The 27,043-nt window shown below is 38.4% G+C and overlaps 1 protein-coding gene across 4 annotated transcripts in view; it reads left to right on the forward strand.

The window, feature by feature from the left end:
• Nucleotides 1-27,043, forward strand: part of VRK1 (VRK serine/threonine kinase 1) — a 119,057-nt gene that overhangs the window by 14,473 nt on the left and 77,541 nt on the right. For 3 of the 4 annotated variants that reach the window (XR_012159554.1, XM_073349604.1, XM_073349606.1), the window contains exons 4-13: nucleotides 1,472-1,541; nucleotides 2,332-2,419; nucleotides 6,868-6,976; nucleotides 7,110-7,202; nucleotides 8,256-8,388; nucleotides 9,954-10,074; nucleotides 12,678-12,736; nucleotides 14,320-14,498; nucleotides 24,203-24,308; nucleotides 24,809-24,884. Coding sequence is in view for 3 of the 4 variants with exons in the window: in XM_073349604.1 (XP_073205705.1) it covers nucleotides 1,472-1,541; nucleotides 2,332-2,419; nucleotides 6,868-6,976; nucleotides 7,110-7,202; nucleotides 8,256-8,388; nucleotides 9,954-10,074; nucleotides 12,678-12,736; nucleotides 14,320-14,498; nucleotides 24,203-24,308; nucleotides 24,809-24,884 (1,034 nt within the window). In the remaining variant the exon portion in view is untranslated. The remainder of the gene's footprint in view (nucleotides 1-1,471; nucleotides 1,542-2,331; nucleotides 2,420-6,867; nucleotides 6,977-7,109; nucleotides 7,203-8,255; nucleotides 8,389-9,953; nucleotides 10,075-12,677; nucleotides 12,737-14,319; nucleotides 14,499-24,202; nucleotides 24,309-24,808; nucleotides 24,885-27,043) is intronic. The other variant, XM_073349607.1, reaches the window with a different exon arrangement.

Here is a 27,043-nt window from a genome sequence, read left to right on the forward strand (position 1 = left end):
AAATGGAATGAGTTGTCAATGTGAAAAAGCCTAATATAATCTGGAGTGTATTAACAAGAGTGTTGTGTGTAAGAGTGGGAGGTAATTATCGTGCAGTACTTGGCACTGGGTGAGGCCTCAGTTGGAGTATTGTCTCCAATTCTGGGTGCCAGACTTTCAGAAAGATGTAGGCAGTTGGAGAGAGTCTGGAGGAGAGCAACAAAAATAAAAGGTTTAGAAAACCTGACTTATGAGGAAAGGTTATAAAAAAAAAAAAAATGTAAGCATATTTAGTCTTGAGAAAAGAAGATTGGGGTTGGGGACCCAGTAACAGTCTTCAAATATAGTAAGGGCTGTTATAAAGAGGACTCTGATCAATTGCTCTCCATGTCTGCTGAAAAAAGGACAAGAAGTAATGGGCATAATTTGCAGTAAGTTAGATTTGGGTTAGATATTAAGAAAAATTTTCTAACTATAAGGTTAGTTAAGATCTGGAATAGGCTTCCAAGGGATGCTGGGGAATCCCCAATATTGGAGGTTTTAAGAACAGGTTGAACAAATACCCATCCCAGATGGTCTAGGTCTGCTTGGTCCTGCCTCAGTGCAGGGGGCTAGACTAGAAGACTTTTTGAAGTATCATAATTTAAGGGTAAAACACATTACATGTAGGCATACCTGAGCTACATGTGTTTGAGCTAGCTTGTTAAAAATTGCAGTGTAGTTGCAGCAGCATGGGCTAGCCACCCAAGTTTATTCCCAGGATCCTGGAGGGGATTGTACTTGGGTGGCTAGCTTGTGCCGCTGTCTATGCCACCATGGCTACACTGCTGTTTTTGTGAGCTAGTTTGGGTAGGCTTACATGTGTTGCTGTCACACCGCCAGATGGCAGGATGGACATACCCTAAATATCTTATTCAATAGGAAGAGCTAATACTAACAGGCATTATCTTGTAAGGACATACAATTGTAATAACCCAGGGCTTCAAGACTTCTAAGGGGGATATACTCTAAGCAAGAATATTTAGAGATCAGTTCTGTATACTTTTCAGTCCAACCATTTCAAGAGTTGAGATTTTTATTAAGAGGACAATCTGTTGTAACGTTGGGGTTCATAATACAATACCCTTAATTCAGAGAACCTAAAGATGATGACAGAAGTGTATTTAATAATGCCTGCTAAAGCATTGCTGTAAACAGTTCATCATATTTTCCGTTAACTTATTCTTTAATCGGTATTGGCTGTGGTGGAGGGATACTTTCCTGATACTCCTAACACTAAGTACTTTCTAAACAGTCTCTGGACTTAAAGCCATTTTTAGTACAGAGGGAATGAATTCTTTTTGAAGTATTAAACTGTCCAGAGTTGGGTGGTAAAGAGTGATATGCTTGTTATGTGGGTGTATATCAGCTTATATGGATTTTAAGAGCTATACTTCTTGATAGCTAAAAAACGGCAGCTAAAGCTAACTAATTTTAAATTACTGTTTTAAAGGAACCCAGCCAGAATGGACCTCTTTTTACTGAATTAAAGTTCTACATGCGAGCTGCTAAACCAGAGCAAAGTAAGCAGTCTATCAAAATGAACTAAAAGACCATGTTTCCTTATAAATAATAATTTGTTGAGTTTTTAATAAAATAAAGGCTAAGTGGTAGCCTTTAATGTTAAATGTGTTGGTTGGCTCATCAAGTCTGTTTAGATCAGTTTTTTAAAAATGACCTTCTTATGTTCATTTACATTTCTTAATTGTATTCCTTAATCATAAGTTTCTTTTTACAATGACACAATTTTTTTTTCTAAATGGATAGTTACTGAAGCTAATTGTTTATAAACAAGAGTCACTGAAGTAGAACCATTGCTCTTGTCCTTTCTCACACCTAAGGTCATAAACCTTTGAGGGCTCAGCCTGTAATGTCACCGGAACAAATAGGATTTTCTTAGTGTTTAAAGCCAAACAAGATTTTAATGAGATTAGAAGAAAAATTAGTAATTTGAAATAAATTAAATATAGTTGATGCATTATTTGGAAAAAAACTGAATCTGCTGTATTAAAATGTAGTCTTGCAGTTACATTTTTTTGGTAGGTAGTTTTCTATCAGTAGTATTAGTATCAGGATTCATTACAGTTGGATCTCCTTTATCAAATAACTGTTCATGTTAGGATATATTTCATTATCAGATTTAGCCATAGATAGAAGAGCCTACTTGTTGTCTGGTATGCTTGGTTCATGGTTTCTCACTATCAGATAATGATCAGATCTTTCATGCATAAATTTTAAATGATTTATAAGTAATCTTTTCCACAAGACTCCTGCAGGACAAACTCAAAACCTTGTTTTTATTTATATTTTTAGTTCAGAAATGGACTAGTTCCCATAAACTGAAGTACCTAGGTGTACCGAAGTACTGGGGCTCTGGCTTGCATCAAAAAAATGGAAACAGGTAAAATACAACTTGTTTAAGATATATTAATATTTTCCCACCCACAACCACTACTTCTTTTATATCCATCTCAGAGTCCAGCTCTTAATTTATAAATCCTTGACCATTATGAGCTGAATTTTTGTTTTAATTCTCCTGAACATATGTGCAGAATTAGTCTTTTAATTCACATATATAAAGAAGGAAATGCACTTTTTTACTATACTTTGCCGCCTTAACTTCAGTTTGTTTACTCTTGGGAGAGAGTCTTTTTATTTAATCTGAGAGCTGGTATAGACAGTCGAATTCTTATTTTATTTCAAAAGTTCAAGGCTAGGTTTTTATACAGTTTCGTGTGAGATTGAGAAATCCATTAGCTCAGAGATATACTGACTTTACATGTATTTATGGCTGGTCTGTAATAGCACAGAATCAGTTCTGTATGCCGTCCCTTTCCCCCACACCAGAGCTTTGGGGGTGTTCTGGATGTGGGAAGGAGCAATAGCTTGGGTGATTTTGTGTCCTGGCTATTTCCAGCTGCTGCAATACCCATAGGGTATTTAATATAGCTGTCTGAAAGTATACCCTTTCCCAAAAGTGGAGTCACAGGTGTCAAATCAAGTCCATAGAAATAATGATGTGGGATATACTAAGCAACTGCTGTATCTCTCTGACTGTCCTTCCTAGCATCCCAGTATTAGAATTGGAAGAAAAGGTGGGAGAGTTCAACCAGGAAACCATCTTAAAGGGGTTATGTGGCCATTGCAGTTCTATGTGGCTTACAGAACAGAGCCTCTCAAATAAGGAGAAAAGAGGAGGCCCATTAAGCAGAAGACTATCTTTCCACTTCTATATCCATGCCAGTTGTGATGAATGGACAAGAAAGGGACAGCTTATACATTGATCTACCCCACTCCCCCCCGAACTGGTGATCAGGGACAGAACCCCCGCCCAGCACAAAAAAAAAAAAAATTCCATCTGTGATCTTCCCTTCAGCGAAAGCTTAGTCTTGGAAATTTTGGAATTACAAATGGGGACCTAGCTGAGAGCTAATGGAGGTGGGATGGGGGTGGCTAACTCTTTGGCAAAACAGTAATGGTTACTCCAGCAGGTTATATGACATCAGCAGGGAAAGGTGGTAGAGGAAGAGAGATCCATGCTAAGCGTGGAACTTGTAGAATCAAAACGAAAAGGAGTACTTGTGGCACCTTAGAGACTAAGCAATTTATTTGAGCATAAGCTTTCGTGAGCTACAGCTCACTTCATTGGATGCCTACTGTGGAAAGTATAGAAGATCTTTTTACACACACAGCGTGAAAAAATGGGTGTTTACCACTACAAAAGGTTTTCTCTTCCCCCACCCCACTCTCCTGCTGGTAATAGCTTATCTAAAGTGATCACTCTCCTTACAATGTGTATGATAATCAAGGTGGGCCATTTCCAGCACAAATCCAGGGTTTAACAAGAACGTCTGAGGAGGGGGCGGAGGGTGGTAGGAAAAAACAAGGGGGAATAGGTTACCTTGCATAATGACTTAGCCACTCCCAGTCTCTGTTCAAGCCTAAGTTAATTGTATCCAATTTGCAAATGAATTCCAATTCAACGGTCTCTCACTGGAGTCTGGTTTTGAAGGTTTTTTTTGTAATATCACAACTTTCATGTCTGTAATCGCGTGACCAGAGAGATTGAAGTGTTCTCCGACTGGTTTATGAATGTTATAATTCTTGACATCTGATTTGTGTCCATTTATTCTTTTACGAGGAGAGTGTCCAGTTTGACCAATGTACATGGCAGAAGGGCATTGCTGGCACATGATGGCATATATCACATTGGTGGATGTGCAGGTGAACGAGCCTCTGATAGTGTGGCTGATGTTATTAGGCCCTGTGATGGTGTCCCCTGAATAGATATGTGGGCACAGTTGTCAACGGGCTTTGTTGCAAGGATAGGTTCCTGGGTTAATGGTTCTGTAGTGTGGTATGTGGTTGCTGGTGAGTATTTGCTTCAGGTTGGGGGGCTGTCTGTAGGCAAGGACTGGCCTGTCTCCCAAGATTTGTGAGAGTGTTGGGTCATCCTTCAGGATAGGTTGTAGATCCTTAATAATGCGTTGGAGAGGTTTTAGTTGGGGGCTGAAGGTGACTGCTAGTGTCGTTCTGTTATTTTCTTTGTTAGGCCTGTCCTGTAGTAGGTGACTTCTGGGAACTCTTCTGGCTCTGTCAATCTGTTTCTTCACTTCCGCAGGTGGGTATTGTAGTTGTAAGAATGCTTCCCTCCGCAGGCCCTACGCTACCAGCACTCCCAGCTACCTTCGAGACACCACTGACTTCCTGAGGAAACTACAATCCATTGGTGATCTTCCTGATAACACCATCCTGGCCACTATGGATGTAGAAGCCCCCTACACCAACATTCCACACAAAGATGGACTACAAACCGTCAAGAACACTATCCCCGATAATGTCACAGCTAACCTGGTGGCTGAACTTTGTGACTTTGTCCTTACCCATAACTATTTTACATTTGGGGACAATGTATACCTTCAAATCAGCGGCACTGCTATGGGTACCCGCATGGCCCCACAGTATGCCAACATTTTTATGGCTGACGTAGAACAACACTTCCTCAGCTCTCGTCCCCTAACGCCCCTACTTACTTGCGCTATATTGATGACATCTTCATCATCTGGACCCATGGAAAAGAAGCCCTTGAGGAATTCCACCATGATTTCAACAATTCCCATCCCACCATCAACCTCAGCCTGGTCCAGTCCACACAAGAGATCCACTTCCTGGACACTACAGTGCTAATAAACAATGGTCACATAAACACCACCCTATACCGGAAACCTACTGACTGCTATTCCTACTTACATGCCTCTAGCTTTCACCCTGACCACACCACACAATCCATTGTCTGCAGCCAAGCTCTGCGATACAACCGCATTTACTCCAACCCCTCAGACAGGGGCAAACACCTACAAGATCTCTATCAAGCATTCTTACAACTACAATGCCCACCTGCGGAAGTGAAGAAACAGATTGCCCACATATCTATTCAGGGGACACCATCACAGGGCCTAATAACATCAGCCACACTATCAGAGGCTCGTTCACCTGCACATCCACCAATGTGATATATGCCATCATGTGCCAGCAATGCCCCTCTGCCATGTACATTGGTCAAACTGGACAGTCTCCTCGTAAAAGAATAAATGGACACAAATCAGATGTCAAGAATTATAACATTCATAAACCAGTCGGAGGACACTTCAATCTATCTGGTCACGTGATTACAGACATGAAAGTTGCGATATTACCAAAAAAAAACTTCAAAACCAGACTCCAGTGCGAGACTGTTGAATTGGAATTCATTTGCAAATTGGATACAATTAACTTAGGCTTGAATAGAGACTGGGAGTGGCTAAGTCATTATGCAAGGTAACCTATTCCCCCTTGTTTTTTCCTACCCCCCCCACCACCCCTCCTCAGACGTTCTTGTTAAACCCTGGATTTGTGCTGGAAATGGCCCACCTTGATTATCATACACATTGTAAGAAGAGTGATCACTTTAGATAAGCTATTACCAGCAGGAGAGTGGGGTGGGGGGAGAGAGAACCTTTTGTAGTGGTAAACACCCATTTTTTCATGCTTTGTGTGTATAAAAAGATCTTCTACACTTTCCACAGTATGCATCCGATGAAGTGAGCTGTAGCGCACGAAAGCTTATGCTCAAATAAATTGCTTAGTCTCTAAGGTGCCACAAGTACTCCTTTTCTTTTTGCGAATACAGACTAACACGGCTGTTACTCTGAAACTTGTAGAATCAGGTATCTTGTAGATCTTGCAAAGTAGTACTAACTTTTCCTGACAAAATGTAACTGTCTCAATCCAAATGAGCTTTCCAGAATTCATGTGCAGAGCTTTTATGGGAATGAGCTTTTATACTAAAGTCAAACTTTGGTGACCTTAGAGATGAATATTAAAACATATTTGATAGGGGAGCTTCATTTCAATAAGTAGAATGCTCATTTAAATCTTAGTAATATTACTTTTAAAGCAGCCAAGTTGTGAAAGTAACCACTTAATTAAAATATAAATGACTTTTGGGAAAAAAATATTGGTCTTAACCAGCAGTTAATACTTGCTCTTTCCTGTTGTGAATGAAACACCATAGTACTTTCTGAGATGGGTGCTTGTTTTACTGCATAACTAGCTGGATCTCAGGAACATACCTTTGATGGAGGACGTTTGCTTTAGGTGATACAAAGCAAACGAAACAAATAATAGGGTTGAAGTACAGTACAAAAAATTCTAGTGTTCATAAATATTTGTTTGCCTGCATAACTGATTTTTATTCTAAAAATAAACATGCTTGAATTCAGTAATTAGTGCAATGGGATAAAATACATGGGTAAAATACTGTATGCATTTTAGTTCAGTAACTTTTTTCCCCCCTGATTTGAATTTCAGCTATAGGTTTATGGTAATGGACCGATTTGGGAGAGATCTTCAGAAAATTTATGAAGAGAATGCAAAGCAGTTTGAACACAAAACTGTCTTAATATTAAGCTTGAGAATAGTAAGTAATAGTAATTCCTGAAACATTTTTAAAATGTAACCTTTTGCTAAAAGGCAGTTTATGCTGAATAGTGGTCCTCTGCTGGCTGGAGTTGAGTACTACGCTGATACTCCTGTATATTGTGTTTTGTTAGCTTGATATTCTGGAATATATCCATGAGCATGAATATGTGCATGGAGACATCAAGGCCTCAAACCTTCTCCTGAGCTACAAGAATCTTAATCAGGTATTTGTGATATCTCTGCTTCATTTCTCCTATTTTAATCCTCTTTGACAACAAACTGAGGTGCTTTGAACCTGTGAACATTAGCAGAAGTCTTTTATTTTTAAGAATGAATACAGTGATATTTCTGCTTGACATTTATATTTAATATTCTACATTTTTGATGCAATTTCCTGGCAGTTTATCAAGTTGGCTTTCTGCCCTAAATAATATTCAGGAGGAGTGCTTGTGATACAAAATGAATTTCAAATAGCTATTTGGGGGTGGAAGCTTAAAATTATATAGTACACCAGTAAATTATGTTTGCCTGTCTGCTTTGTCACTTTTTTTATTTCCTTTGTTCAAGGATCCATCAAATACAAGTGTTCTGTTACTTGAAAAATTTGGTTTCTTCACATGTTGATTGTTCAAATCAATTGATTTACAGAAATATATTTAGTTTTCTAATTTTTTTAAACCCTTTAATGTTTGGAAAATGTGCATTTCATTTCCATAATTCTACAGATTCCCTGTCCAAATAGTTTACCTTACAAAGTAGATTAACTATTGCCAATATATTTAGAAGTAGCCAGGGGATAATGAAGACTACTACCTGGCATCTATTCTTTTGCAGTACTCCTTTTGTGGTAATAGGACAACAACACTAGCTTTACATGAATACTCAAGAAATACAGTATGGTAAATTTATTCTAATCTCTGATATCAATACTGCGAGCCTCTTTTGCTGTTGTCTGATAGACCATTGTAATCCAGTCTGCTCCTAGATAAGAACTGAACATTTTACTTGGCACTACCACTAGATCAGCAGTAAATGATTTCTAAAACTGGTTGTCATTTTTCATAGTGCGTTAAGTGACTGAAAACTTGTTGCAGTTTTCAAAATTTTATATATGTGTCTTATGTTTAAGAATGAATAAATGAACTTTTTAATCCAAAGAGCTGACCTTTTTAGACTTTTTCTTCTGAAGAAGTTCTGAGTCACTCATATTTATTTTTATATGAATTCTTCTGTATGAATAGTCCTTTGATCTTTGCCTGGTATATGGGATTTAATAGGTGTACTTGGTTGATTATGGCCTTGCATATCGATACTGTCCAGAAGGAGTGCACAAAAAATATAAAGAAGACCCCAAAAGATGTCATGATGGTACAATTGAATATACTAGTATTGATGCTCATAAGGGTGTGGGTAAGTAGTCAAAACTTTAATTCACTTTGTTCCATACAAGACTGTTTTTATTTTAATCACGAACATTTTATAGCAGACATATTTTAAAATTCCTATTTACTGAGGAGTCCTAACACTGTTTAGAAAACTAAATGTTCCAACTGTATAGCAGAAGTTCAGCTTTGTTTTTTCTGAAATTTGCTGGGCAACAGAATTAGAGCATTTACTAATTTTTTCAGCTGTTACTTTGCTGTAGTGTTGGAAATCATTTGTATTTCTTTGCATATAGACATGATTAGATCTACTTTATGTAAGAAATCCACCTAATTTAAGATTGATCATGTGTATCCGTTAGTGTGAGACATATTTATTGAATTGGTACTAACTGTGTAAGTAGACTGGTGTGTGATGATTCATAGATATTTAGGTCAGAAGGGACAATTATGATGATTCTGGGGTGATTCTGGTTATTTGAGGGAGTTAATGGTCCCTAAATTCAATTTGAAGCATACTTCTTCCATATCTGGCCAAGGCTGAGCCTTAAATCCTGTTTGATGTAAACTACCATCCTTTAAATCTAATCTGTGTCCACTGAAAATAAACAGTGAAAAATATTAAACATTATAGTAACATGACTTTATAAAGAGCAAATCTTGCCAGACCAAGTTTGTTGCTTATTTTGATAAAATTATAGAATTAGTGGATGAAGAACGTAAGAACTGCTATAATGGGCAGATCAATGGTTCATCTAGCCCTGTATCCTGTCTTCTGACAGTGGCCAATGCCAGGTGCTTCAGAGGGTACAAACAGAACAGGTAATCATCAAGTGATCCATTCCCTGTTGCCCATTTCTAGTTTCAGGCAAACAGGGGGTAGGGACGCTTCAAAGCGTGGTTTTGCAATAGAAATGCAGTAGAAGTGTTATATTTGAATGTTTAGGAAAGTTCTTGATGTCTTGCACAAATTTTAATTTAAAAATTAAAATCCGATTGGATGTAAACTCTCATCTGGGCTAAAAATTGACTAACAGACCTTAAAGGGGATTTTCCTGTTGATACGTTTAATACAATTTTAATCAGTATCTTGTGGAACATGTGAAAGCAAATATGTTACATCCCTTGTCTTGTCAACATATAGGATTTCAGAATCTTCTGCAAGCAATGTTTCAGTATTCAGGAAATCTGAAATATTTCCATTTGTGGAATAATAATTTGAAGAGCTCACGTTTCAACTCTATTCGCTGTTTTTGGGGAAAGGGGAAGTAAAAATGTTATGAACATTAAGTCAGTCAGTTCACTCACTCTATTTTGTCCATAATGTGAGGACTTAAAATGTTTCAGATATTGGGATAACTGCAGCATGTCATATTCGTGAGCGGAAGAAAGAGAGATTAATTTCAAATTCCTTTATAAGTCTTCCAGCCATTTGAGCAATAATTCTAGTTTCCTTTCCTTCCTGCTTCCCTCTGAAATAAACTCCAAAGCATACTGTAGTTGTTAATTACTGTTAACTTTGGCTTCCAGTTGTCTTACTGTGTTTACAAACTTTAACTTCAAATGCGTGTATGTATTTATATATATTTGTAGCTCCATCAAGACGTGGTGACTTGGAAATTCTAGGTTACTGTATGATTCATTGGCTCAGTGGCCATCTACCATGGGAGGACAATTTAAAAGACCCCAACTATGTCAGAGATTCAAAAATTAGGTAAGGAACTTATTATATTTTCTCATTTGAAATTGAACCTAGGAATAAAAATATTTCAGTGTAGCAATACTATGTACTCATAAACAATGATTCCTCTTCTGTTAGGAGCTGGATAATACTATGTCTACTCTTACAGGCTGGAATGGAGATTCCAGAGTTATAATGAAGTCCAAAACTGTAGGTTATATTCTCCTTCAACCTCCCCCTTGATTTTCTCTTGAGTATATTCCCTTTCTTTTATTCCTATCCCACCATTTAAGATAATAATTAAACCTTCTCTAATGATACCCCCTTAACTTTTGTACTTGTCAACACCATGTCCCTCTATGTTAAGTATCTTTATAGTAGCTTCTGTTACTCTGAACACCTCACAATCTTTAATGTATTTATCCTCACAGCACCCATGTGAGGTAGACAAAGCATTACCACCCCCATTTTACAGATGGGGAACTGAGGCACAGAAACTAAATAGCCTACACAAAGTCACACTGGAAGTCCGTGGCAGATTAAGGAACTGAACTTGGATCTCCTGAGTTCGTGACTACTGCCCTAAACACTGAATCGTCCTCCCTCATTTCCTCTGCCCACTGTTTGCCATCTTAGCCGAGAGTAAGTTCTGTCATGTGCCTGCAGTACTGCTTTTGCCACCGCTACCTGGCAGTCATTGCTCAGAGCAACTTCTTGTCCCTCCTGCTAATGCTGCTGCCTCAACATTTCTCGGAGCAGCAACTTCTCTGCTCTTTTAGTTGCTGAACTGATAAAAGGCATCAGTGCAAGGAGGAGTGAGGGGGAGTAGTAATAGCTCTGAGCAGGAAAAGCTAGAGCAGAAATTGTCCTTGCATGGATGGAAGAAGGAATTGGCATATGAGGGTTTAAAGTGGAACATCTTCTTCTGAGCCACAGTTTTCTACATCTATGTAGTTTGGAAAGGTTGGTGAGAGAGCTGAAGTCTTTTACATTGACTGGCTGATATATTCACCCATGACCACAAAGGTTCTGGGCTCCCGTTGCTTATTGAATGAAGTGCATCTCAGTATCTTTTGTTAAATTTTATTAAAATAATTCAACAAAAACAAAATAAAAATCACCAAAGCTCTCCACTATTATTATTAAGAATAAAGCAGTACAACTATCAAATCAATGGATTAGTCTCTGCATTGGATTGAAGTTAAGTCATAAAATGAGTTAAATCATCTAATTTAGTCCTAGAAATAATCCTTATAAATGCTAAAGAGAATTATAGGAAGGTGCCGGTCTGAATTCTTTAGTTGGGAGTTATAACCAAAGTCAATCAAATTTGGGACTTAGAGCTGGTTAAAAACTCAGTACTGAAATGAAAATATCTAATAACTGACACATAGCTCAGAGCTAATTGTTTCCTCCTTAGAATTCTGTTCTTGTGTGGTGCCTAATCCTTGATGGTTTCTTGGACTTCCCCTTGATTATTATAGTTTTCAAACTTTGCTTAATCATCCTTGCATCATCTCCCTCCAACGTATATGGACAAATCAGGTGTAAGACCTACCTTGGAGCCATGCAGCAATGTGATCCACTCAGGTTTGAATTAGGTCATTAGCTTGTGTCAATTCTGGGAAAGTCCTTTTTTTAAACTAGTAATTTTAGTTGTGGACATGAAACCACTTGAAGAAGCTGGCATGGTCTTATCTAGGCAAAAGGTCTTTGTGACATGCCATAAATTTATGGAAAATTTATTATGAAAAATGCTATAAAAGTAGCTCATTTTTAAAAAAAAACCAACAGCTTAGCAACTAAATTAAAAATAAATATAAAAATCTTATGACCAATATTGCCACTGTTTTCACAAACAAGACAATTTACAGTAATACTTGGAACTGGGCTATAGGTCATGCAGCTTGCCTTTTGAAAGTTTCATCTTGACACAGGGAAGTTACTTTAAAGCATCTCAAGATGAAACTCACTTTAAATATAAGATGTTCAATTTTATATAGGGTCTGCATTCTTATATTTCTTCTTCCGTTTCTCTCACACCTGGAGCTCAAGCCTCTTCCTTTGCTTATCAAGTCAGGTGCTTGGGAACAGCACAGTGCTGCGACTCTGTTTTCTTAAACAGGGATTTAGCTGGCCCTGCAGAGGGAATTTTCTTTTCTAGGTGAAGTGAAGAGTATGTGATCACAAGGATCCTGCAGAATTTAAAGTGCTTACATTGCACTTTTTTATCCAAAGATCTCAAAGCCCTTTACAAATGTGGATAAATATTCCCCTTTCACAGAAAGTAAGACTTTGATATTGTAAGAACAGATATTGTCATACAAGGAGCCAGTTACCTAGATAGAAACAAAATTAAGCTTTCCAATTTTCCGATTTCTTTCTGTAATCACTAATAAATATAAAAGATAACAGAATCAAAACAAAAGGACTGTAAGAAAAGGATTATACAATATTAGAACTATTTTTATTTACATGTCAATATTTACATTTTTTTCTTAACTTTTAATGTTTTAACGATATATGTTTTGAAAGAAATACAGATCAGCTGTGAATGAACAAGCTGTTTCACAATTATTATTAAATATAATTTATCTGCAATCTAAACAATTGATTCTTCCGCTTTTATTTCTCAGATATAGTGAGAATATTACAGATTTGATGAACAAGTGCTTTCCTGAGAGAGAAAAACCAGGTAGGAAGAGCCTTTTTTTTTAATATTAGTACTTGGGGTTTTATTTTATTAGACAAACAGTTAATCCTTAGTCTCTCAAAAAAGATAAAGCACATTGAAATAAAGCATTAATGATTCATTCTTCAAAGAAACCTGACTGGCCACCTCTACCATACTACTACTAACTTTAATAGGGTTTAGGTAGATTATTCAGTTAGGCCCAGGAATGCACTCACAGCATATCTGAAATTCCCATTTTCATGTGGCAGTAACTACTTTAATATTTGGGTATGTGTAGTAATTTCTATTCTTGAGTTGAATACAAACACTGACAGATGACAATTCAGCTGCTTGGAAAGATTGAGTGGGTGTCAGATTGTTGTCAGCATGTAGTCCATCTGGGAGAGGTGTCTCTGATCTTCTGTTCCTCCTATCGCCTCTTCGGCTATATCTGCACTTGCAGCTATGAGGTGTGATTCCCAGCATGGATGGACAGACTCATGTTAGCTCAGCTTGAGCTAGCATGCTAAAAATAGTAGTGTGGATGTTGCAGCACCCACAGTGGCTTGGGCTGGGCCTCAGCGGTTGGCTAGGTTGCACCTAGGTGGCAGTGTTCTCACTGCTATTTTTAGCATGCTAACACGAGTCCATCTACTCTGTCATACCTCCCAGCTGCTGTGTAGACATACCCTTTAAGTTCTCCCCAGTGACTAGAGCCAGTACCTGCCTCTGCTTCTGCCTTCCCAAACAGCAGTAAAGTGAAACTGATCAATGTTTTGAATAGCAGTAATTAAATTTACAAGACAGGTAAGTTTTCTTTCTGTTATAGGAAAGGTGTGAACAGTAGCAGTCACTAGTTTAATCTGCAGACTAGAAGATATTGCACTGGCTCACGCTCATTTCATATTTGGAAATATCTTCACAACTGTAAGGGTTAGAAATTAATTTTTGTTAAGCTTAGATTCTAAAGAAGCACTTGTCTGGGAAAGCTTGTGTCTCGCCATATGAGAGTTGGCTAGCAGATTTTCAAAGTCCTGACATTAACTATACATGCTTTTTTGCAGAAATTAGAAATGGAAAAATTTTCTTGGGTCACCCAATCCTAATTGTCAATACAGGATTGTTTCATGCTTATTAGTATTTTAGCAACTATAGTTTTAAAGGTGAAATGATGAAAATTCCCTGCCTTTGATTAAAATAAAATGCACGAAAAATAGTTTCTCCTTGACTTACCTGGCAAAGTTCTGGGTTCAGGCTCTTATTTCACCTGTAGTGGATCATCTTAAATGCAGGGAAGAAATATCAGTTGAATAAAAGGCTCACTGTAGAGGAGATAAGCATATTGAAAAATAGTTTTTAAGGGCTGAGTACTTCCTTCAGTGTAATGAATGTAGAAAAGTGGTGCTGTGATAATTTATTAATGAGCCCTGGGATGGTTTTTTTTCTTTCTAAAATATGCTGTATTAAACCGCTATAATTATGTTTAAATATCCATATCAAAGAACCCCAAAAAGGGTGTATACATAATTCTCACATTTTTAGGTAAAACCTATTGATTACCAACTGCTTTAAATAGAAATTAATTTTATGTACCATTCCCTCAGATGAAATAGCCAAGTACATGGAAAAGGTGAAGTTATTGAGCTATGAAGAGAAACCTCTTTATCAGCATTTCCGAGAAATACTTTTGCAAGGTCTTAAGGCGATTGGGAAAAAGGATGATGGCGTACTGGACTTCCGTTTTTCAGAGAATGGAGATTTGCGAACCAAGCCTGTGCAAAAGGTTTCTTCTTTTTACATTTAAAATCAGCTTTTAATGGATCTTGTTTTAAACTAAATAAAAGAATTAAATAAAATGATATGGAAAACGGATGTCATAATTAGCCCAAATCAGAAAGTAAGGAAATAGGAAAGTTAGTCACAAACGTTTGTTAGCTTTACAGCATATTTCATAAGCAGACACATGGGCTAATTTTAATTTAAGTAATTGCTCTGAAAGTTTTTAATATAGCACTATTTTAGCAGGTATACTTTCACATGCAGTAAATAATACCTTGGGAAAGAAAATGTATATTTAGTTGTAATGACATTTGAACAGATGAACATTGCAGTTAATTTACACATTTTTTTTTTCCAAGAGTCTAAAAAATTCCAGATGGGCCAAAGTGTGAGGTAAAATCATAAGTCTAGTTACCTTTTGGTTTCATTTCAGGTTTCTTACCTTACATATCTAGACCTAAATACTTACTTTTAAACGAACATCCTTATGTCATCAATTTGCTATTGGAATTCAGGTATTGTGTACAGTATTATTATTTGTATTATTGCAGCACCTAGGAGACCCAGCCTTGGACCAGGACCCCGTTGTGCTAGGCACTGAACAAAAAGGTGTTCTTTATGTACAATTAGTATAGTACTAGATTAGGGGTATATTAATCTTTTTATTTTGGCTTGGTATATTTTTATTTTTTTATAATTTTGATGTATAATATCAATGTTTGTTTTTAAGTATTTTATCAATTTAAATTTTCACAGTTGGGAAATTGGGTGGGGCAGACAATTATTTAATGAAGTAGATATTGAGATTCAGCAAGTTAGCTTTGTAACTATTAAAATACAAATTGTCAGCATCACATCGGAAGATACAAAGTAAATATCAGTTAATCAAACTCTTAAGTTCTCGAGCAACATTTTTCTTTGCTTATCTGTACATTTAGATTATTAGTAACGAAAATATTTTTTGTTGGTTTATATGTGTATGATGAAATCCATGTTTACTGACAAAAATCTAATACTTCCAGAGGTACTTGTATTTAAGTAGACTGAACTCTAAATTTTCTCTCGCATATGGAATCTTTTGTTGTGCAGAACATTTGCACAAGTAGCTCTTTCCAGTTAGTAAAATGTACAGTCCTACTTGCACAATGGAGGAGATTTTATAATTCACACATTTCAGCAAAGGATCCTAGCATATTAACCCTACAGGTAAATACTGATTTCCTATTGTCAGTATGCAACTGCTTGTGTGGGATCTATGTGGATGTTTATACAGAAGAAACGTATGCTAGTGGGACCAGTTCTTAATGAAAGCTATAGAACTATTCATGTGCAGAAAACCCTCTAGCAAATTTATTTACAGATGTAAATTTAATCATTTCATGAAAACTGCCCCCTAATTTTTTGGGGAAAAGTTAAAATGTGGAATATGTTATGAAGAATGATACTGAGGCAGTCATATAACTAAAATTGAATCTGCATTATCAAATAAGCATTACTGTTGTTGCCCTTATAGGACAAAACTTGATAGACAAAGGTAAGTAACTGGGAGACAGACATTTTAGACTTGGTCCTCACTAACAGGGAGGAATAGGTTGCAAAGCTGAAGGTTGAAGGCAATGTGGGTGAAACTGATCATGAAATAATAGATATCATAATTCTAAGAAAAGAAAGGAGTGAGAGAAGCAGAATAAGGGACAATGAACTTCAAAAAGGCAGACTTTCACAACTCCGAGGTATGTAAGCTCCTATGGGAAGAAAATCTGAGGGATAAAGTAGTTAAGAGCTGGCCGTTTCTCAAGGAGATTAAATGTGCAACAGTAAACTATCCCAAGCCAAAGAAAGATAAGAATAATAAGAAGCCAATATGGCTCCTTAAGGAACTCTTTAATCACCAGAAAATCAGAAAGGAGTCCTACAAAATGTGGAAACATGGACAAATTGCTTAGCAATATAAAAGAATAGCACAAGCATGTAGCGGTAAAATCAGAAAGGCAGAGGCTCAAAATGAGTTACATCTAGCAAGGGACATAAGACAATAAGAAGAGGGTCTATAAATATATTAGGAGCAAGGGAAAGACAGGAAAGTGTAGGTCCTCTATTTAGTGGGGAAGGAGAGCTAAGGGATGACATCATGAAAGCTGAGGGATTTAAAGCCTATTTTACTTCTGTTTTCACTAAAAAGGCAAGTGGTGGCCAGATACTCAACACAGTACTAACAACAACGGGGAAGGAATTCAAACCAAAATACGGAACTAACAGGTTTAAGTGTATTGAGATAAATGAGAGATACTGAAGTTGGCAGGGCCTGATGAAAATCACCCTATGATACTTAAGGAACAAGCTGAAACAATATTGAGAACTCATGGAGTATAGTTAAGATCCCAGAGGACTGGATAAGAGCATACATAATACCTCTCTTTAAAAGGGGGAACAAAGAAGGCCCAGGGAATTATAAGACAGTCATCCTAACTTTGGTACCTGGCAAAATACTGGAACAGATTATATGCTTACAGATTGTTTAATAGAAGATAATTGGGTTATATCTAATAGCCAACATGGATTTGTCAAGAATGAATCATACCAAACCAACCTAATTTCCTTCTTTGACAGGGTTATAGCCTGGGTGGGGGGAGCAGTAGACGTATATCTTGATTTAATAAGGCTTTTGACACAGTCCCATGTGACATTCTTATAGCCAATGTGGTGTAGATGAAATTACTGAAAGGCGAGTGCACAACTGGTTGAAAGACTGTATTCAAAGAGTAGTTATCAATGGTTTGCTGTCAGACTGGAGAGATGTAGCAGGTTGGGTCCATCCTTGGTCCGGTACTAGTCAATATTTTCATTAAGACTTGGATAATGGAGTGGAGAGTATGTTTATAATATTTACGAATGACACAAAACTGGGAGAGGTTGTTAGCACTTGTGAGGACAGGATTAGAATTCAAAATAAGCCTGACAAACTGGAGAATTAGTCTGAATTCAACAATATGAAGTTTAATAAATACAAGTTGAAAGTACTACACTTAGAAAGGAAAATTCATATGCACAGTTACAAAAAGGGGAATAACTAGTTAGGTGGTAGTACTGAAAAGGACATGCGGATTATCATGGATCTCCAATTGCATAAGAGTCGATGTGATGCAGTTGCGGAAAAAGCTAATATTCTGGGGAGTATTAACAAGAGTGCTGCATGTAAGACCTGGCTTTTAAATGTCCTGTTTTTATTCTGTACTGGTGAGGCTTCAGCTGGAGTACTGCATCTAGTTCTGGGTGCCATACTTTAGGAGAGATGTGGATAAATTGGAGAGAGTACAGAAGAGAGCAACAAGAATGATAGGCCAGGTTTTCTAATCCTTTTATGAGGAAAGGTTTTAAACAAACAAAACAAAAACTTGGGCATATTTTAGTCTTGAGAAAAGAAGACTTGGGATGGGGACCTGGTAACAGTCTTCAAATATAGTAAGGGCTGTTATAAAGAGGACTGTAGTCAATTGTTCTCCGTGTCTGCTGAAGATAGGACAAGAAGTAATGGGTTTAATCTGCAGCTAGGGTGATTTAGGTTAGATATGAGGAAAATCTTTCTAACTCGAAGGGTAGTTAAGTAGTGGAATAGACTTCCAAGGGATGCTGGGGAATCCCCGTCATTGGAGGTTTTTAAGAACAGGTTGGACAAACACCTGTCACGGATGGTCTAGGTTTACTTGGTCCTGCCTCGGTGCAAGAGCCTGGACTAGATGACCCGTCAAGTCCCTTTCAGCCCTACATTTCTGTGATTGAGAGATGGGCCTAGGTATTGAAACGTCCTTCTTTGTATGTATTTTGTACAGCCCTATGTCATACAAAGTAATTTTAATCAGTAACATATTTCTAAACCAACTTACAGCAAAAGTGTAAGAATTTTTCACTTTATTGTAGTGAAATAGTATGTTAAAGCTTCATTTAATCTAATAACAAAACAGTGACTTATAAACAAATTGATAAAAACGTTGACTCCACCGATGACAATAAGATCAAGGGTAGTCCACTCTGTTTTGCAGGTGGGATATTTTGGCTGCTCTAACAGCAACAGAATTAATGTGCACAAATGCTTCTCTACAAGTATTGATTGAAAAGATAGTGTCTAATAACTGCTCAGTCAGCCATACATTAAAGATCTCATGCAGAAAGTATGAAACCAAACCAAAAACTACAGGAGATTGAAGTCCTCTGAAGTACTACCTCAAGCTTTTCTAAGGGCTTGTCTACGCTTACATGCTAAATCGCAGCCACTGCATGGATTGCAGCGGCATTGATTTAGCAGTTCTGGTGAAGACACAGTAAGTTGATGACAGAGTGCTCTCCCATCGACTTCAGTATTCCACCTCCCTGAGAGGTGGAAGGTAAGTTGGCAGGAGAGCGTCTCCTGCCAACACAGGGCAATGTAGGCACCGCGTTAGGTCGGTGTAAGCTACTTTGCTAAGGAGGGTAATTTTTTTTCACACCCCTGAGCAACATAACTTACATCAACTTAAGTGGCAATGTAGACCAGGCCTAAGTTATGATTTTGCACTGGAACTAGTCCCCTAGTTAAAAATTGCATTACCATAGTTTCATTGTTAATATTCTGCTGAATCAGGTGTAAAGATCTGCCCAGCAAGGAGAGCTCATTAACATGAGTTCTCCTCCCCCTGTGAATCAATGTGGTTTGGATCTGTGTGCTGAACGAAATCTGTTTCTGTTGTTTTGCTGACTTTGCTGTATTAGGTTGGCCTGCTGCAGAGCTGACATCTGTGACCTTCTGAGTCTTTTGTGTCCTTGTCCAGCACAGAAGACTGTATACATTTCCTATTGAATCAGGCCCTAGGTTTTTAAAACCTAATGTACTTTACTTAAGCCAGGTGCAATCACTTTCATTCCCTAGATGGCGACATTACTTACCTATAGGTGTTTTTGTTTGCATGCATTGAGGTTTTTATTTATTGTGCCCCTTTTTCTGTTTTCTTCTGGTGGGGTGCCATAGGCCTAGTCAGCTTTCATTCATTTGCAGTGGTTTTGTTGAAGTGTTTAAACTGAGAGCAGAATATAGGTCTCATAGCTTAGTGGTTCTTAACTTTTTACTAATGTGACCCACCAACTGCATTTTGTCAGGTTTTTTTGCAGCCCACCCCGGGGCCAGATTCATGTGTGTGGCCCAAAATGGTAGGCCAGCATCCTTCTCTTCTGCCATCACCTCCTCACCCTACTAAGAGGGCACCAGCCACCCACAGCAGCCCAGCACGGCAATTCTAATCCTGGCCCAGCCCAGAGAGGAGGCCCTACAGGGACACGGGGGAGAGTTGGAAAGCAAGCCTGCCTCGCTCACCCTGCAGTAGCAGGAGCTCCTGACCTGCAGGGCTGGGCCTGCTCCCTTCATTGCAACCTGACGCATAAGGTCACACCGCCACTCAGGTTTGACCTGGCTGTGGCAAAGGGTACTTTCTGTTTTCAGTAACATACCATGCCAGAAAGCCCTTGCATCTATGCTAGATTTTGTAGGTCCAGTATTTCAGTTGTGGCTTCAGGATAGAATGGAAGGGACTGTGCTACTCCTACTGCCAAGGGCCTGTCTTAAACCACTCTGGAAGGCTTGCTAGATGGAAAGAGAGGGTTGGTTCTCACCAAGCAAGTCCCCCTTTCCTGAAAGTTGTGTGTTTTGATGGTTGGTAGAACCACATGGTGAATTGCCTGCTGAGTGCAAAGGTAGCAGATCTCCTGATACATCTAGATAGCTTGTAGTAGTGCTTCGGAGGAACCAGTGGTCATGGTACATGTAGATACCAGTGACATAGGGAAATGTAAGAGAGACGTGTTGGAGGCCAAATTTAGGCTGCGAAGTAAGAGATTAAAAGTCCAGGATATCTATGGTAGCATCCTCTGCAACGCTTCCAGTTCCATGTACAGAGCTAGGAAGACAGACTGTAATGCAAGGTCTAAATGCGTGGATAAGATGACAGTGTAGGGGGAAGGGATTTAGGTTTATTTGGAAGTGGGGAACCTTTTGGGGAAGGAAGAGCCTATACAGGAAGGATGAGTGGGTTTCACCTTAATCAAAATGGACCCACGCTGCTGGCACATAAATTTAAAATGGTTGTAGAGGATTTTTTTTAAACTGGTGGCCAAGGGAAAACCAAAAAGTGCAGAGGAGCCCAACGTTTCAGGTGAAGACATCCTTTGATGAATTTATTGAAGAGGGAACTCTGTGTCCTGGCATAGAAGTTGATGGTACAGGTAGGAGCTAGTGAGCAACAGTCACATAAGTCTCATTTAAACATAACACATGAAGGCAAGCAACTAACTATTGACAAAATGTACAAGTGCTTATATACAAAGGCTAGAAGCTTAAATGATAAGATGGGTGAACTAGCACGCCTCGCATTAAATGAGGATATTGATATAATAGGCATCACAGAAACTTGATGAAATGAGGATAATCAATGGGACATAATGATACCAGGGTACAAAATATATAGGAATTACAGGGTATGTTATGTTGATAGACCAGTGGCACTGTTCTTTTTTTGTGTGTTTTGTTTTTAAAAGTATATTCAAATAAGGTGAAAATCTTAAATGAATCAAACTGTACTGTAGAATTTCAATGGATACAAATTCCATACTTTAATAATTAATAGAGCAATAGGAATATGTTACCGACCACCTGACCAGGATGGTGATCGTGACTATGAAATGCTAAGGGAAAACACAATAACAGATTTCAACTATCCTTATATTGTCACCTCAGGCTGTGATGCAGTCATAAAGTTTGTAGACACCATAAAGGGCTGCTTCTTGGAGTACTCTACTCCTGGAACCCACATTGTTGATTTAGTCCTAAGTGGAACACAAGATATGGTCCAAGAGGTAATTGTAGCTGAACCGCTTGGAAATCGTGACCGTAATGTAATTAAATTTAACATCCTTCTAGGGAGGAAGGTACCAAACAAATAGTGAAATTTGGAACCTACACAAGAAGGACGCTGCTTAAATGGAGATTAAAAATAGCAGTCACAAGGGTAAAATGCCTTCAAACAGTATGGAGACTACTAAAAACATAATAGAGGCTCAGATTAAATGTATATCCCAAATCAAAAAAGATGGTAGGACCACCAAAAGAATGCCACAGTTGCTGAACAGCCCAGTGGAGGCCGTTGGAGGCTAAAAGGCATCCTTTAAAATTTGGAAGTCAAATCCTAATGAGGAAAATAGGAAGGACCACAAACTCTGGCAAGTAAAATGTAAAAGTATATAATAAGGCAGGAAAAGAGAATTTGAGAAGCAGTTTGCTAAAGAGACAAAAACTAACGAGATATTTAAGTCCAAAGCAGACTGCAAGGTGTTGGAGGGATCTCACAAAACTGGGTGACTGGGCAACAAAATACAGATGAAATTCAGTGTTGATAAGTGTAAAGTTATGCACATTGGGGGGGAAAAAAATAATCCCATCTGTACATACCCAATGATGGGTTCTAAATTAGCTGTTACCATCCAAGAAAGAAGTCTTGGCACTACCCTGGATGGTTCTCTCAAAAATTCTGCTCCATGTGTAGCAGCAGTCAAAAAAGACTAACAATATATTAGGAACTATTGGGAAAGGAATAGAAAATATTGTAATGCACTATATAAATCCATGATGTGCTCACAGCTTAGAAAAGAGACAACTAAAGCAGGATAGGATAGGTGTATAAAATCATGACTGGTATGGAAAAAATGAACGGAGAAGTTATTTACCCTTTCACACAATACAAAAACCCGAGGACACCCAATGAAATAAATAGGTTAATACACATAAGAGGAAGTACTTTTCATGCAATGCACAACTAACCTGTGGAACTCATTGCTGTGGGATGTGATGGTCAAAAGTATAACTGGTTCAAAAGAGAACTGGATAAATTCATACAGGATAGATCCATCAATGTTCGTTTGTCAAAATAGCCAGGGGTGCAAGCCCATGCTTGGGGTGACCCTCAGTCTTGGACTACCAGAAGCTCAGAGTGGAAGATCGAGGCAGATCACTGCATAATAGCTCTGTTCTGTGCACAAGCTCTAGCATAACAAGAAGATACCAACATTTTATTCCAGAGGAAGCCTCCATAACTTTTAAACTAAACTCCCTAGAGTAAGGGCCATGTCTTATGTTTTTTCAGAGCTTAGCATGCTGACAGCACTCCCTAATTGTTAGAAAATAAACAGGGAAATATGGGTTACAGTGATTCATACTTCCTTCTCACATTCTGTTTCAAACACAAGTGTTGCTTTTGTGAGATGAATACCGCCTGATTTCTGTTGCCATGTGATTCACCTGCATCAAGATTGAGATCCTTTTTTTTATTAAATAATCTTGGAAACAAGATAAATGTACTTTTCTTTTGTGTAGAACGTAATTGATATCTGTTTTTACGAAGAGCGTTTAAAATCTCTCACAGGAGGAATGCATTATCTCCTGTATAAAGGCAATACAGTGCTGAGATATTCCTCCTTAATTTTGGTCAGAACGAACAAAAGCGTCTGTGTTTGTTCCTGCCTAATGCATCACAAATCTGCTGACATGCTAACCTTGGAGTCTTGGCTGGCGTTAATCAGGCCTGTGCACCGGCAGGAAAGATGTACCTAATGCACTCCATCAGTGCAGTTTGCATATGGAAGTTCTCACAGGGGAGCTGCCCTGTGCCAGCTGAGGGTTACCTGCCCACTGCAGTTATTGTATGTAATTATCGAACCAATCTGTTCAGCCCAGCAGGGTTTAGATGGTAATCATGAAGCAACACTTTGGAAAGGAAAGATGTAATGTGCTCTCCCCTTCTCCTATCAGCTATGTGAAGTTGTAACGCTTTTAAAGATATTTTAGGAAAGCAGTACATTCTTATTCAGTTACTAGAAAAGCAAGTTAAACTTTCCCAATGTTTAGCAAAGTTATGTATGTGGGCCAACACATCCTTTACAAAATGATGTGACTTTAAAAAAAAAAAAAAAAAAGTTTCCATAGCCACCTTAAGAATACTTTGCAACAGTGGGATTAATTGTAATACACAGATAACAGTGCTATATATTCAGAAGTTTTAAGATTGTGTCTTGAATAGAGTTCAACATTCCCTTGTAGCTCTCTTTGGAAGAGACCCTGTAGTTGCCATTAGGAAAAAAGAATGTGCTGTCTCTGGGTGTTAGATACTTTTTAGCTGTGCAAAAACAGGCCTTAAGCCTTTGGATTCAGATAAAGTTTGACTTAATACGGTAAATGTTAATTACTAAAAATGAAATTAATTTTAATGTTGGGTAAGAACATTTTCTATATTATTTTAGGGTAGTCAGATTGCTCCTTTGATGATTAATTTTAAATTATTACTAAAATTAGAGAGGCCTTGATTTAGAAATGTGGATTGTTATAATTTAAAATAAAACATTCTTAAAATACGAATAGCTTTTTGTGGAAAGGTAAAACTGAACTGTTTACAATTGTATATTGTAATCAGTACTGTGTCTAACTTTTAGATTAATATTTTGAGTCAGTTGCCTTCTGCATATAGGGTATAGTGAATGTTCAGATCAGGTGTTGTGGAGATTGTGGGACAAATGAGGTTAGATGACTTAGAATCACAGAGTAACACATGTAAATAGCTTCTACCTCACTCTTATTTAGTCAATCTACTTGGAATTTCTGCTGTTGTCTTAACCACTTTCTTATCTTTTTAACAGAAGAAAAGAAAGGCAGCGGCATCAGCAGCAGCCACAACAGAGGAAAGCACTGGAACAGACATGGAAGATGTGGAAAGTCCACGAAAGAAGAGACCTGCTCGTTGTAGTAAGTCAAGAGCCAGACTTCCATTAGTCTGTAAAAAGAAAAGGAGGACTTGTGGCACCTTAGAGACTAACCAATTTATTAGAGCATAAGCTTTCGTGAGCTACAGCTCACTTCCTCAGATGTAGCTCACGAAAGCTTATGCTCTAATAAATTGGTTAGTCTCTAAGGTGCCACAAGTCCTCCTTTTCTTTTTGCGAATACAGACTAACACGGCTGTTACTCTGAAACCTGCCATTAGTCTGTGCTATTCACCCCCACGCTGATGAGAATTAGTCCGACCTTTACATTTTTGGCTTTCATGGCAGATAACTTTAGGAAAATTGAGATTTAGATGTCTGTCTTGCGTACAGCAATTATATGAATATGTTTGCATGTCATATACAGCTGATGGGACTATTCGTTGATAAACATTGGTAGTTGCTGCCTGCCCCTTTTGCCATTGGTCTTTCTCCCCCTTCGTTTTCATTTTTCTCTTCCTGTCTTGTCCAATTCGCTGTCAGGAAACGCTGACTCCTCAGGACCAATTCATCACAGCATGTTACAGCCAGAGGCTAGCAGCAGCAGCAGCTTACAACAGTGAGTGATGTAAAGGAAAGGAGTAGTTTTAAGGATAGAGAATTATGAAAATAGAATTAAAATAATTTGGTACAGTTTGGCATAATTGCTTTTCTTAGAAAAAACTATAGACCAGTACAGGGATCTCAAACTCAAATTACCAGGAAGGCCGCACAAAGACTAATGCATTGGCCTGAGGGCCGCATCACTGATGCTGCCCCCGCCCCCACTCCACCCCTTCCATGAGGCCATGCCCCTGCCCTGCCTCTTTCCAACCCCTTCCCCAAAGTTCCGACCCCAACTCCGCCCCCTCCCTGCCCCTATTCCAACCCCTTCCCCAAATCCCCATCTTTGCCCCACCTCTTCTCCGCCTCCTCTTCCCCGGAGCATGTGGCTCCCCGCTCCTCCCCCCTCCCTCCTGGAAACCTCTAAGTCCTGCCAAACAGCTGTTTGGTGGCAGGAAGCGCCTGGAGGTAGGTAGAGGAGCAGGGATGTGGTGCGCTGCGGGGGGAGGGGCAACGTGCGGGAGCTTGTCAGGCCAAAGCAAATAGCTCCGCGGGTTGTGTGTTTGTGACCCCTGGACTAGTACAATAGGGTTACTGTAAATCAAGATTAAGATTCAGTGGTAGAGCTGTCTGAGAAAATGTGTGTAGTGCATATTCATGCTATTTCTGGCTTTAGCCTACGCTATCTATCCCTCACACTGATGAGAAAAAAAATTCAACGAATTAGAAAAATAGTAAATGATTCTGAAGAATTTTTGTTCCAGATTATATTTTTCAAATAAAAGTGCAAAGCAGTGTCCAGGGTTAAGCACTATAAAAATAACAAAACAGTGGAAGTCAGAGGCACTTGAGTTTTTAACAAGCAAAACTGATTTTATGGCAAATGCAGAAGGGAAGGAAGGCAGGCAGGGGAAAAAGTGATGCTACACTTCAAAGTAGAATTATTTGTAATTTATGAATTGAGCCTGGTATAAATATCTAGATAGCATGACATGAACTACAGGGATCAGACTAGTTTCATACCCGAGTTTGACATTGTCCCTTCATGTTTCAGCTGTTTACATTACAGAGAAGTCTGACCATGAAAAAATGATTTGTGCAGTTTTAATATGAATGTTTCCGTATTGTTGACTTCCATTTATTTATAACTTTTTTTCAGTCCTTCAATGCCTGGAAGGTTGTTAATTAAGTAGATTACACATTATGCAGGCAACAGAGGGATTTAGTTTTATGCTGAATTTTATGCTATAGTTTAAACAGATTTTAATTAAGACCATATAACACAACGTTTTATGATTTTTGTGACCACCAAATCTGTACACTAGCATTGGTTTGGCCACTAATCTGAACCCCAGGTACTGGCCTAAACCTGATCCAAATCTAAAAACTGCATTCTTCGTTCTTCCTAGTTAAAATATTTATGATATCTTCTCTGATGCATATCCTTATTTCATTGCATTGCCTTCTAAAATTTGAGTTCAGTATTAAACAGTTCTTTGTATCAGTTTGGCTCTCTCTGAAGGTGCTCATGCCTCCTGTGCACATGAGCTTGGAATCTTTTCGGAGTAACCGTGTCTGTCTGGGCCATACGGTCCTGTTTCACTTCATGCTTTCATGTGCGGGCTTAAAGGGCAGATTGGCTGCAACACTCCCTCAGTTCCATCTTACCATGTATGCCAGCAAGACAGAACCTGGCAAATGTCTGGCCTGCTATTCTTCCTTGAGCTTCAAACTCACTTCAAATTATATTATGAAGAAAACCCTCTTCAATTCCATGTTTCTAACTGATTTGGATGTTCCAAAAAATTTAAAACAAAACCCAGGTGGTGCCCCACTGTGGGTTGAGGGATTTCGTGCTAACAGTCGTCATGGGGGATTTTTAACCCCCTATGGGTTTAGCTCTGTCCACTGTGAAATGATCTTGTGTCCTTAATTGGCAGGCACAGTCGATGACTTTTCTGTTTTGGGGAGGGACACATCCCCAATCTGTCATTCCTTCTTGGCCCACACTTGAAAATTCTGAGACAAGGCTCAGATTAGACCTCTTTGAGCAAGCCATGAAAGTCATGTCTGATCCATGGAGTCTGAATAGAGGAGACTATCTACAGCAAGTGCTGTAGAAAGCATGCACCTGACCACTTGTTCCAGTCAGAAGTCATCAAAAAGGGCACCAAG

Source organism: Lepidochelys kempii, chromosome 6 (assembly GCF_965140265.1).
Source record: "Lepidochelys kempii isolate rLepKem1 chromosome 6, rLepKem1.hap2, whole genome shotgun sequence".
Taxonomy (NCBI): domain Eukaryota; kingdom Metazoa; phylum Chordata; order Testudines; family Cheloniidae; genus Lepidochelys; species Lepidochelys kempii.